This window comes from Mirounga angustirostris, unplaced genomic scaffold (genome assembly GCF_029215605.1).
Source record: "Mirounga angustirostris isolate CCGP_5_RB_7025 unplaced genomic scaffold, mMirAng1.0.hap1 SCAF_6, whole genome shotgun sequence".
Taxonomy (NCBI): Eukaryota; Metazoa; Chordata; class Mammalia; order Carnivora; family Phocidae; genus Mirounga; species Mirounga angustirostris.
This window is the reverse complement of record NW_026991714.1, coordinates 58,842,195-58,854,356: the sequence shown is the minus strand read 5'-3', so window position 1 is coordinate 58,854,356 and position 12,162 is coordinate 58,842,195. Positions and strand designations below refer to the sequence as shown.

The following is a 12,162-nucleotide window of genomic DNA, read 5'->3' as shown; positions in this document are numbered from 1 at the left end:
CCGCAGATGAGTGCTCATGGGAGTCTGAAGCCAGAAGTTTAACCAAATCTTGTTGCCTTTCCCCTTGAAAAACCAAGATGGACTTGGATGTATGGTCAAGCCATCAGTACCAGAGTCATTGAGGATAGTTTTTCTCCCAGAAATTTCCTTAGACCTTTGAGCAAACAGGTGTCTGCTGATCCATCTCACTCTGCTAGATACGTCCAGACACAGCTAAACATGAATGGTATGCAGTTTGGGCTCAGTCTGAAAGGTCCAAATCACTTGATTGTAGTGAGAGGGGAATGGGCATCATGGTTACTTTACATTTCTGGTTAAGTAGTAATAGGGAGAAACTCCTTTTGTATTAAAATCTTCTATGCTTATGATCTTGTCAGTCTTTGTCACTTAGTTTTTATTTTATATATTTCAAGGTAGGTCACTAGTTGCATACAAATTCGTAATTGTTATAGCTTCTTGATGGATTAGCCTTCTCTTATCACGTATATTTATCTCTTTTGCCTTGAATTCCAGTTTTTGTGTTAACAATATTGCTAAATAGCTTTCTTATAAAAGACTTCATTCATGTTTTCTTCTAGAATTTTTATTTTTATTTTTTACACTTAAGTCTTTGAACCATTGAGAGTTGATTCTGGTCAAGGTCTGAGGTACAGACCCAATTTTATATGTATTATATATTAATGCATACACACATGTATTTTGCTTTTTTTTTTTTTTTTTAAGATTTTATTTATTTATTTGACAGAGAGCGACACAGCGAGAGAGGGAACACAAGCAGGGGGAGTGGGAGAGGGAGAAGCAGGCTTCCCGCTGAGCAGGGAGCCCGATGCGGGGCTCATCCCAGGATGCTGGGATCATGACCTGAGCTGAAGGCAGATGCTTAACGACTGAGCTACCCAGGCGCCCCTGTATTTTGCTTTTGAAATATATATATCTGGTGCGCCTGGGTGGCTCAGTTGGTTAAGCGACTGCCTTTGGCTCAGGTCATGATCCTGGAGTCCCAGGATCGAGTCCCGCATCGAGTCCCGCATCGGGCTCCCTGCTCGGCAGGGAGTCTGCTTCTCCCTCTGACCCTCCCCCCTCTCATGCTCTCTCTCTCTCATTCTCTCTCTCAAATAAATAAATAAAATCTTAAAAAAAAAAAAAAAGAAATATATATATCTGTACACATACATATGTACATATTGTTATGAAGTCTCTTTCCCTCTCTCTTTTGCTGTTTAATAGTTTTGTGGTTACCATACCCTACCTGCCAGGTCTCTAGTCCACACCTGGGTCTTCTGATGGTGGTTAGGGGCGCCTGCAACATTAGAGAAATCCAGAGAGCAGATCTGTTTACTTCTGGGTTGCCAGGTTGTGTCTTGGTGTTCCTATTCGGCTAATTCTCAACATCCTAAAAAGCCATAGCCTCAGGCAGCAGTCAGGAAGCAGTTCTATCCAGCCGCCATTCACAAAGGTGTGTGGGATGTGAAATGACACAGGTAGAAGGTTGCTCATTGTGCTTTGTGAGTAGCAGGGAACTTTGCAAATGGCTTGTCCAGAAAGAGAAGAGGACTGGTTGAGTAAACCACAGTTCACACACATGATGAAGTACACACAGCTGTAAAAATGAGTAAAATCTCCATGTCCTGATAGGGATGATACAGGTAAGTGAAAAAAAGCAAGGTACGGAACAGTATAGATGGTATGCTATCTTTTGTGAAAGAGAAGGGGAGAAATAAGAATTTATATAGTTGTAAGAAGAGATGGATACAGGAGGAGAAGTGGGGACTGGGGCGAACATGGGAATTCTCTGTATCACAAAATGCTGTAGTTTTGACTTGTGATTTTGTAAGATGTATCTATATAAGATGATTTATGTAAGATAAAATTATAACAAAGCCCCACCAGATACAAAAGGGGTGTGTGTGTGTGTGTGTGTGTTCTGGTTCTTCCTCTCTGTGGCACTAAAACTCCAGGCACGGCCACAGACTCACTCCTGGTTGGTATTTCTGTGCTCTTCCTGATTCACAGAAATGATAACTGCCTTTGAATGTATTTCTTTTTGGTTTTCAGTTTTTGTATTTTATCTATCATTGCTGTATATCTATAGCAGAGGAGATGCTTGGATGTGTGAACCTTCTATGGCCACGGAAATCTTTTTCCTCTTGTTTTAACCCTTAGGATTGAAAATCCCTTTAAAATACTTCTTTTCCTGCCATAGAAAGTCTAGTATACTCAGAATAATTAAATATTTCTTGGATGATGAACCATATTAGAATGAAGTTTTTTAAACCATAAGTTTTAATGTAAAAACCATATTTCATAGAATTTAAAATGCCATCGATTGTAAGATATACCATTATTTTATGTACCATTAAAAAATGCTGCCAATTAAACTATGATGCAATGTTTTGTTACACATCCTTTGTAAGATGCATCTTGATTTCAAAGATATTAAAATGTGAAAAAATGTGCATCTTAGGGTAGATGAAATATAGTTATAAATATAGACTTGAAAGATAAAAAGGTCGAATTAAATGTACACTCATCTCAAGATGTTCCAAAAACCAGAAAGAAATATTTTGCCTAGAGCAATGCCAAGTACCTGGTAGGTACCTAAAGAATACTTGTGAGAGAATAAAGGCTTCTCATATGACATTGGATGGTAACTAAAATACAGAGAGAAGTATGAAAAATATTGTTTTTAAAAAAATTGTTAAGCATAGACTATGTCCAGCCCCTGAGCTATAACCTTAAGCATAAAAAGATAACAAAAAATAATGAGGACAAGATGGACCACCCCTTGAATAGTTTATACTCTAGTGAGAGAGACAAATATAACAAACATAGTTTGACATTGGAGGGGAAAGTGGGACAGAAGGTGTAGATTTGGGGGTTGTCTTCAGAGAGATTCAGAGAACAGCTGAAATTGTGGGGATAGATAATGACATCAAACAGGCTTGCAGCAATGAGGGGAGGGACAAGGGCAAATCCTCGGAGAGTACCTATATTAGATGGGAAGAAAAAGAGGATCCAATGAGGAAAACCAAGACACGGTTAGAGAGGTAAGAGGAAAAATTGGAGAGCAATTTGTCACTGAAGCCAGAGTTAGAGAGATGGTTTTAAGAAACGAGGAACAATCACCATTGTCAAATTGCAGAGAGATGGGGCAGGATGAGGAGTGAAGATGTTATCAGATCTGGCAGTTAGGAGGTCATCAGTGACTTCCAATAAAGTAATTTCAGGAAAATGATTGGAGCAGATGTCAGACTATAATGAGTTGATGAGTAAATGCAGGAAGAGTTTATCTTGAAAAGCTTATGAGAAGGGATAGGAAGAGGCAGGAAAAAACAGGAAGGGCAGAAATGGAATCAATCAATGCAGGCAAAAATAGGCACCAAAACTCATGGAAACAAGGCAAAGGGCTGAATGTCTAGATGTCGGCTGAATGTCAGGATGGGGAGGCAGATGGCCGCCAAGGCAGAGAGCAAATGTGGGGGCCTAGAGAGGAAAGGCAGAGAGGACAAGGGATCAGGCAATCTTTGGTTCAACTCCTAGCTCTGTCTCTTACTGTATGAATTTGGGTGAGTTACTTAACCTCTGCCCTTCAGATATTAAGAAAGAATACCCAGAAAGAAGACAGACACTCCAAAAACACTCCTACAGTAAATATGATACATTTCTCAGAGTTTTTTTTCTTCTTATGATTTTAATGTAGGCTGATGACATAAGTCCAAAGCATAATTCTAGGAAAGAAGCCTACAAGGGGACAAAATGATGTATTTCAAGTGCACAGCTTTCTGACAGTTCAGCTTTTAAGAGTATCTAGAGTTGGAATTACAAATGGATTTCATCCTGCATGCCAGTGCTAACGAGAGGCCAATGACTGCCCGAAGCCCTGGTTGGGCAGAATCGTGTTTGAGTAAGAGTCTAGGCTCAGCATAAGAAAGGGCTATGGATTAAAGAAGTTGGAAAGAGGCTTGGAAGGAATGGTATTAAGAGTAGCGTCATGAATTTGCTGACCCTGAACCAGAGGGGGAAAATGGGCTATGTATCCATCAGATAGTTTTCCATCAATGATATTGAGCTTTTTGATAAGTATTGACTTGTTAAAAACTTCAGTGTACATTCTCTGAGGAGTACAAATACTCCACGTTATACATTAAGAGTAGAAACATAAATTGCAGCAGTCAGCTTCAGCCAGTAAGTTTGACATCCTTTTATGAACGTTAATATATGTAATCGGAATATGTTCATTCATTTAATAGAAGCCCTCTCCACCTGTTCAAGGTAGAAGACCATGGAGATATCAGAAGCAAGATCAAAATCTTCTCTGGCAAAACTCCTGGGTATGAAGTAAGACATGGAGGAAATGGAGATTAAGCTCCTGGTGCTTCATACACAATGGGCATAGAACATTTTATTTTGAGAACTTTTAAAAGTTACTATTGCCAAGCTTGCTTTACTTCAATGAAGTATCCATAGCATATGCATCTTTAAGCAATGAAACAGTAAATTTCATATGTGTATATATGTGTATATATCCAAAAGCAGCAATACTATGTTTTCAAACGAAACCTTGTCTTAAACTCCAATATAGGTAAAGCAGAGCCTTTCTGGCTAAAGAGGAGGTAGAGGGTTGGTTTTCATCCCACTTTAAGGGGCATGGAAGCCTCTGCTATAAGATCAATTAGTTATGAAACGCACCCCCAGCTCACTAAAGACATTAATTTGCTCTATTAGAATGATAATCTTTATGAACAGGCAAAATGTTGGAGCTGTTCATAAAAAAATGACAATTTTTAATTTAGTCACCTAGGGTAATTACAATCATTAAAACACATCCCCTGGAGCCTGGATTCTTCAGTCTTTAACAAAACTAACATAGCAGCACCAAGACTTAACTTCAGGACAGGAAGGCAGTGCCAGGCCCAGGCCTAGGCTTCTCTTCAGCCCATGAAGAAGATCGGATTTGCTTCTTGCTCCTCATGTGGCCTGATCTCTTGAGAACAATATCACTCCACAGCCAAAAAACCTGGAGGAATTTCAATCTTGGCATCTGTGTTCCAGAGAGCAGGAGGGAAAAAAGGGAGAAAAGAAGAAGGAACTTGCTTCTTCTAAGAGTCTTTCAGAAATCCTATCCAGCAACTCCTTAAACTCAGTAGCCAAAATTTAGTCACATGGTCACACCTAGCTGCAGAGGCTTATGTGGCACACTTAGCAAGACAGACTGACACCTTCCCATTCACACATCACTACTGTTAGTAAGGACCATCCAGTAAAAGTAAGACTTAGGCAGACTTACTATCATACCCTTGACTACTTCTATACCTTGTGTGTGTATACATATGAATAAAACCCCATGTATAGATTTTTGTTACCACCAGCACAATCAGCATACAGACCAATTCCATTACCCAAAAAGTCCTCTCACGTGCCTATCCCTTATAGTTGCACCTTCTCCCACCATTACCTCCTGGCAACCACTGATCTATTTTCCATCACTGTAGTTTTGTGATTTCAAGAAGGCCATATAAATGGAATCACATAGTAGGATTCCTTTGAGACTGCCTTCTTTCACTCAGCATAATGCCTTTGAGAGTCACTGAAGTTGTTGTACGTGTCAGTAGTTCATTCCTTTTTATTGCTGAATAGTATTCCACAGCATGAACATACCCCTGTTTGTTTATTCTTCACCTATGGAAGGACATTTGGATTGTTTCTAGTTTTTGGCGATTGTAATAGAGCTGCCATTTGTTTATGTTTTTGTGTGAACGTAAGTTTTTATATATTTTTATTATGATGAGATTACATACAAGGACATTGTTAATATAGTCTCTTCCCACACTGAAATATATGAACCTGCCGGATTTTGCCTGATCCAAAGCCAGCAGCAGACTATCACAGTTAAGAGTAAGCTCCTTACCTGTATATGACTCTCAACTCTCCTGTTTAATAGTGGTGTGGCATTAGGCAAGTTACTTCACATCTCTATGCCTCAATTTTCCCCATCCTGAAAAACTGAAACACCCGGCAGTATCCCCACATTGGTTCCCTGCCCTGTGGACTGAGGGCTATTAGAGTGGGAAAGGCCACGTGGAAGCCACTAGATCTGCCTCTATCGAGGAAAATAATACACCCAAAGCAACACTGCATATTGGAGGGATTGCAGAGATCAGGGCCACCGTCAAAGATCTGGAAGATGCAGGGGTGGTCGTTCCCACCACATCCCCACTTAACTCTCCTATGTGGCTTGTACAGAAGACAGGCGGATCTTGGAGAATGACAGTGGATTATTGTCAAGCTGAACTAGGTGGTGACTCCACTTGCAGCTGCTGTACCAGACGTGATTTCGCTGCTTGAGCAAATTAACACATCCCCTGGAAACTGATATGCAACTCTTGGGCTGGCAAATGCCTTTTTCCCCATCCCTGTCAATGAGAACCTCCAGAAGCAGTTTGCTTTCAGTTGGCAAGGCCAGCATGACACTTTTCCTGTCCCACCTCAGAGGTATAGCAACTTTCCAGCTCTACATCATAATTTAATTCATAGGAATCTTGATCTCCTTTCCCTTCCACAGGCTATCACACTGATCCATTACACTGATGATATCATGCTGATTGGACCCAGTGAGCAAGAGGTAGTAACCACTTTAGACTTACTGGTAGGACCTTGGTATGTCAGAGGATGGGAAATAAATCTGGCACAAATTCAGGGGCTTTCTATCTCAGTGAAATTTTTAGGGGTCCTGTGGTGTGAGCATGTCAACACATCCCTTCTAAGGTAATGGATAAGTTGTTGCAACTGGCCTCTTTTACAATCAAAAAAGAGACACAATGCTGAGGGGGCCTCTTTGGATTTTGGAGGCAACATATGCCATTTGGGTGTATCATTCCAACCCATATCCCAAGTGACTCAAAAAGCTGTTGAATAAGAAGACTCTGCAATATGTCGAGAGTGCTGCACAAGCTTCTCTGCCATTTGGGCCATAGGATCCAGCAGATCCAACGGTGCTCAAAGTGTCAATGGCAGGTAAGGATGCTACTAGGAGTCTTTGGCAGGTCCTAACAGGTGACTTGCAGCTCAGACTCTTAGGATTTTAGAACAAAGCCTGACATCCTCTATGGATAACTCTTCTCCTTTTGAGAAATAGCTCTTGGCCTGCTACTAGACCTTAGTAAGGACCTAATGCTTAACCATGGGCCACCAAATTACCATGAGACCTGAGCTGCTCATCACCTGACTCATGAAGACGGATGCTACACTCCAAAAGAACGATGTGAGTTTTCTAATTTATACAGAAATCTAGGGAACATGTGTGGGAATGGATATTAAGGGTACGGGATAATGGTGGAAGGAACACAAAGTGACATCTCAACCTCCAAAACTGTATAAGCGAATTCCTCATAACAAATCTCTTTCATATAGGGCGCCTGGGTGGCTCAGTTGGTTAAGCGACTGCCTTCAGCTCAGGTCATGATCCTGGAGTCCCGGGATCGAGTCCCGCATCGGGCTCCCTGCTCAGCAGGGAGTCTGCTTCTCCCTCTGACCCTCCCCCCTCTCATGTGCTCTCTCTCTCCTCTCATCCTCTCTCTCAAATAAATAAATAAAATCTTAAAAAAAAAAAATCTCTTTCATATATACAGTTGATCCTTGAATAACATGGGTTTGAAGTGTGCAGGTCCACTTATACATGGATTTTTTACCATATAGTACTGTAAATGTATTTTCTCTTCCTTATGATTTTAATGGCATTTTCTTTTCTCTAGCTTACTTTATTGTAAGAATACAGTAATACAATATATAACATACATACACAAGATGTGTTATTTTATATTTATTTATAATACATATAACATACAAAATAGTGTTAATCGACTGTTCGACTATGTTACTGGTAAGGCTTCCCCAGTCAATGGTAGTCTGTTACATTTTTGAGGGATTAAAAGCTATACTTGGGCTTTCGCCTGCATTGGGGGGGTCAGCAATCCTAAACCCTGCCTTGTTCAAGTATCAACTGCAAAATGAAAGTCACATATATATTCCTATTGGTTTCATTTCTCTGGAGAACCCTAATATAGGCAAGTTATGTAACATCTCTATGTCTCAATTTCCTCATCCTGGAAAATTGGGATAAACACTTTCTAGCTCCCAGAGTTGTGAGGATTAAAAAAAAGAATTGATACACGGAGTTTGCTGAGGTCAAAGCAGTGTTTTATACATTTTTGTATTTTAATCACCTAGTAAAGTTTCTGGCAGAATGTAGATGCTCATAAATATTTGTTGAATAAATGACTTTATCAATTTTTAAAATAATCCTAACATATATAACTGTATTATTCATTATTTTTTATTCAGCAAATATTTATGAATACCTACTATGCCCAGGCATAAATATTTTCATTAAGAGGAAAATGAATCATTGATACAGACTATTTTAAACTATTTTTTTCCTCACAGAGCTATTCTTCCTTAAATAAGAATTCATTCCATGAAGATTATGGAAATGAGATAAAGAATGAATAGCACATGCACTAGCTTCAGTTACTTTCTAAAAGTCATATTAATTTACTTTTTGAACTAAAGAGCAAAACAAAGATTAAATAGAAGCTAGGAATTTAAGTAAAAGTACTCAGGTTCCTTTTCGTAGTGGAGGTAATTTCAAATTCCTTGCCCTCGGAGCAGGGGCAGGTAATTAACTGTGTTTCAAATAGGTTGATGATTTTGAAACTTCCCCCACGGTAATGCCGGTGAATCTAACTTAGGCTATATTTCCGGATTAATTGTAACGTGATTGAAATTTGCATTTCCTTAATGGAGGGTGGTGTGGCTTGAAATAATTAGATTATATGGTGGCCCAATTATTTGGTTTGAGCAGTCCCGCACACACCCTAAGGCTTAATTACCATGAATAAATCAATCCCACCCCAAATTCATTGGCTGTCACTGACAATAGCTTCAACTGTACTTGCACAGGGTAAGGAATTCAATGAGGAGGCTAAGACCCGTGATTAAAACGTTAGCCGTTAGAATAACCGCTGACTCTTAGAGATCCGTTTTTCTTCAATGTAGAATCTGCAATTCTACTCAATTTAAACTTTGCAGTCATTTCTCTCTTCAAGACAGACTATCTAGGGTTGAATTTCTTTTTTATTGAAGAGATGTATTTAAGTAAGAGCTACACACGAGGTGGGGCTTGAACTCAGGACGCTGAAACCGGCGTCACATACTCTACCCACTGAGCCACCCAGGCGCCTCCTGAACTCTTTTTTTCTAACTTTGCTTATGAGATAGGCTTTTCTTTTCACTCTTAAAAAAAAAAAAACTGGAAAAATTTTAGGTTTTTTTTAAAGAATTCGTGAAGTAATTATAACTGGGTCTTGTCCAGAGAAATTTACCATTAAAGAAATCTTAGAACACGACTGAAATAAAGATATTTACAATAGAAACGCCTACTATCATATTTGCTCTGAGAAACACAGCCAAGTAAAATTCTGGATGAAGCTACTGCTGATTTCGATGTTTATATTTATTAGGTCATCAGTTTCCAGTCTACGGCTAGCTTTTAAGTATGTTCCTAAGCCAAAGGAAGGGGAGCGTGCCTATCCGTGGGCGAGGGAATCAGCCCTTGGTTTCGATCGGGTGAGCGGCAATCCCGGCGCAAGAAAACCCCAGGGAGGGTGGGGGCGGAAATTAGCGACTTAAACGCCCAGCTCCCGAGAAGGCGGCCGGGTATTAGAAACAAGTAGAGCAGAAGAGATTTGGGGCTAATTAAAAGCAGCACAAGACACTCCCCCTCACGTTAGCCGGGCCGGGTCTCCAGCATTTGCAGAGTTGGGGGCGGGGACTAGTTAGGATTCAAATTTAAAGCGGGACGCCCGCGCAGAGCTCAGCAGGTGCCTTCAGCCCTGCTCCCCGCGGCGGGCATTTCCGCCCCTACCTGCGCACCGGGCCGGAAATTACCTAGCAGGGGAGCTGCCCCTCCTTTGTTGTCAGCGGTTCCACAGCGCGGAAAGCCTTAAAAAGTGCGCAGCGGAGGGGACGCGGGGACTGGTCCGCCCACGAGGACTCCACGCGTTTCCACGCTCTTGGCCGCCGTGTCCCCTGCCCTTCCTTTAAAATGCCACTGTCCATTGGGGGGACGTCGGAGTAAAGCTGGGAGGGCAGTGAGGCGGGAGAGAGAGGGAGGATTTTAAGAAGGGACGAGCGCTCAACGTACTACACAGGTTACGCTTCAAGAAGGAGCCCAGGGGAGGTAACGCATGCGCCGCCTGCATTTCAGGCGCGTGGAGAAAGTTGCGCATGAGCAGAGCCGAAAGAAAAAAAAATGCAGGGAAGGGGTGACTGGCAGGTTGAGGGCGCTTTAGCTACTGAAGAGCCACAGCGGCCAGGAGGCGCGTGCGCAGAGCGCCCGAAGGGGTGGGGCTCCTCTAAGGGGTCGGCCTCGCGCGCCCCCTGGCGCGCGCCCGGGGAGAAGAGGGAGCGGGAGGGGGCGGAGAGGAGGGAGGAGGCACGGAGGGCGGGAGGGGGGAGGGGAGCCGGAGCGAGGGAGGGTTTATCGACCGGGCGATTTTGGTTAAAATATTCAAAATGGCGGACGGAGGAGCAGCGAGTCAAGATGAGAGTTCAGCCGCGGCGGCAGCAGCAGCAGGTAATCATTACAGCATTTTACATATTCATATTCATACTCAACCCCGGCTCCCGCTGCCCCCCCCCGCGACTTAGCATAATTTATTAGTACTCAGGATTATTATAATTAACGGCGGGGAGATGGGGGGCCGGGGAGCACGGAGCCCCCGCCGGGCGCCGAGCGGAGGGGGAAAGAGGCTTGGAGCGGCCAGGCGGAGGGGGAAGACAAGGGGCAAAGGGGGCTGCGATCCACCGCCCTCCTCCTGCCCCCGGCCCACCCCGCCGCCGCCGCTGCTCGCTCGCCCGCCCGCCCGCCCGCCGGCACCGGCCCTCCTCCTCGGCCGGCGGCCGCCGCCGCCTCCTCGCCGCGGTGCCCGAACCCGAGCGGGTCCGCGGCGGGGCCGCGGGGCCGGGGCACAGGGAGAGGACAATAAAGACATTTTACATATTCATAGCCGCTGGGCCGGCGGGGCGCGGGCGGGCGACCCGGCCGGGCGGGCGCGGGGTGGGGGGGGCGTGGAGGGGGATGGAGGTGGTGGAGAGCACAATGCCGGGGAGGCGGCGGGGCCGGAGCGGACACCGGCGGCCGGACAGCCACACGCGCCCCCCCCTCCGCCCCGGGAGAGGGCCCGGGCGGGGGAGGGGGGCGCCGGGGAGAACGTTCTGCCGGCGCCCGCGCCCCGCAGCCGCACGGGGGTCCGAGCGGGGCTGAGCCCGGGGGTCACGGCCCCGGGCACCTCGGCCGCGCCCCGCCTGTCCCCCGTGTGGCGGCCTGACCTGAGCCAGGCCTGAGCTCTAGGTGGGTAGGGGTGAGCGGTCGTGGGCGCTGTGAGGTGGCCTCGGGGCGGCGGGGTTGGGGAGCCCGCGCAGGGGTCCGCTTCGCACCCTCCGGGACGGACAGGATTGAAAGGCGGCCCTCGTGGAAAGTTCCCCTCGGAGGGGGATGTCCTCTGGGGCAGCCCCATGTGCTCTGGACCATCGGTCAGCAGTCCCTGTAGGTCCTGGAAAAGCCCACTCTCCCTCGTGGGTCGTACTTTTCTTCGGGGAGTTGGGTTGGAGGTGCCCGGCGTGGTCTGATCTTCATCGCCGCCCTGCCCCTCCCCGCGCCCCCGCCTCTGCGCCCGACCGGGACGGACGCGGCCGGGGGCCCTAGGGGGCCTCTGGCTCCCAGGCCCCAGAAGCACCCGGAGGCCTCTCAAGAACTCGGATGTAGAGGGCTGCCCTCTTGCCCCTGCCCCAGAACCGGCCGGCCTGACAAGTTGATAATATTCTAGATTTCCCGTCTCCTGTTGGGAGTTAGGTAGGGGCGGGGATCCCCCTCCCCGGTTCTGTGGTGGTGGTTTCTTGCTGGGTGCTGGGTCCTCTTTACTCTCTGCTTAGCCGAACCTCTCTCATTTGAATAATGTCTAATTCGGGGAGGTTTATATTATTGAAATGGCCGCCTGGCTTTCCCCGCCTCTCATGTTTAGTAATTCAGACCTTTAATAACAGCCACTCACAGCCCAACGCCGTGTTTATATTTTACATTCGCCCCATGTGCTTTTGTGGTTC

At 45.1% G+C, this 12,162-nt stretch overlaps 1 protein-coding gene across 3 annotated transcripts in view; it reads left to right on the top strand.

The window, feature by feature from the left end:
- The first annotated feature begins 10,547 nt into the window (after positions 1-10,547).
- The window catches only part of POU2F1 (POU class 2 homeobox 1), a 190,726-nt gene continuing 189,111 nt past the window's right edge, over positions 10,548-12,162 (top strand). Inside the window, exon 1 of one of the 3 annotated variants that reach the window (XM_064594384.1) lies at positions 10,548-10,633. Coding sequence is in view for 1 of the 3 variants with exons in the window: in XM_045877544.3 (XP_045733500.1) it covers positions 10,573-10,633 (61 nt within the window). In the remaining 2 variants the exon portion in view is untranslated. The remainder of the gene's footprint in view (positions 10,634-12,162) is intronic. The other 2 variants (XM_064594383.1, XM_045877544.3) reach the window with 2 other exon arrangements.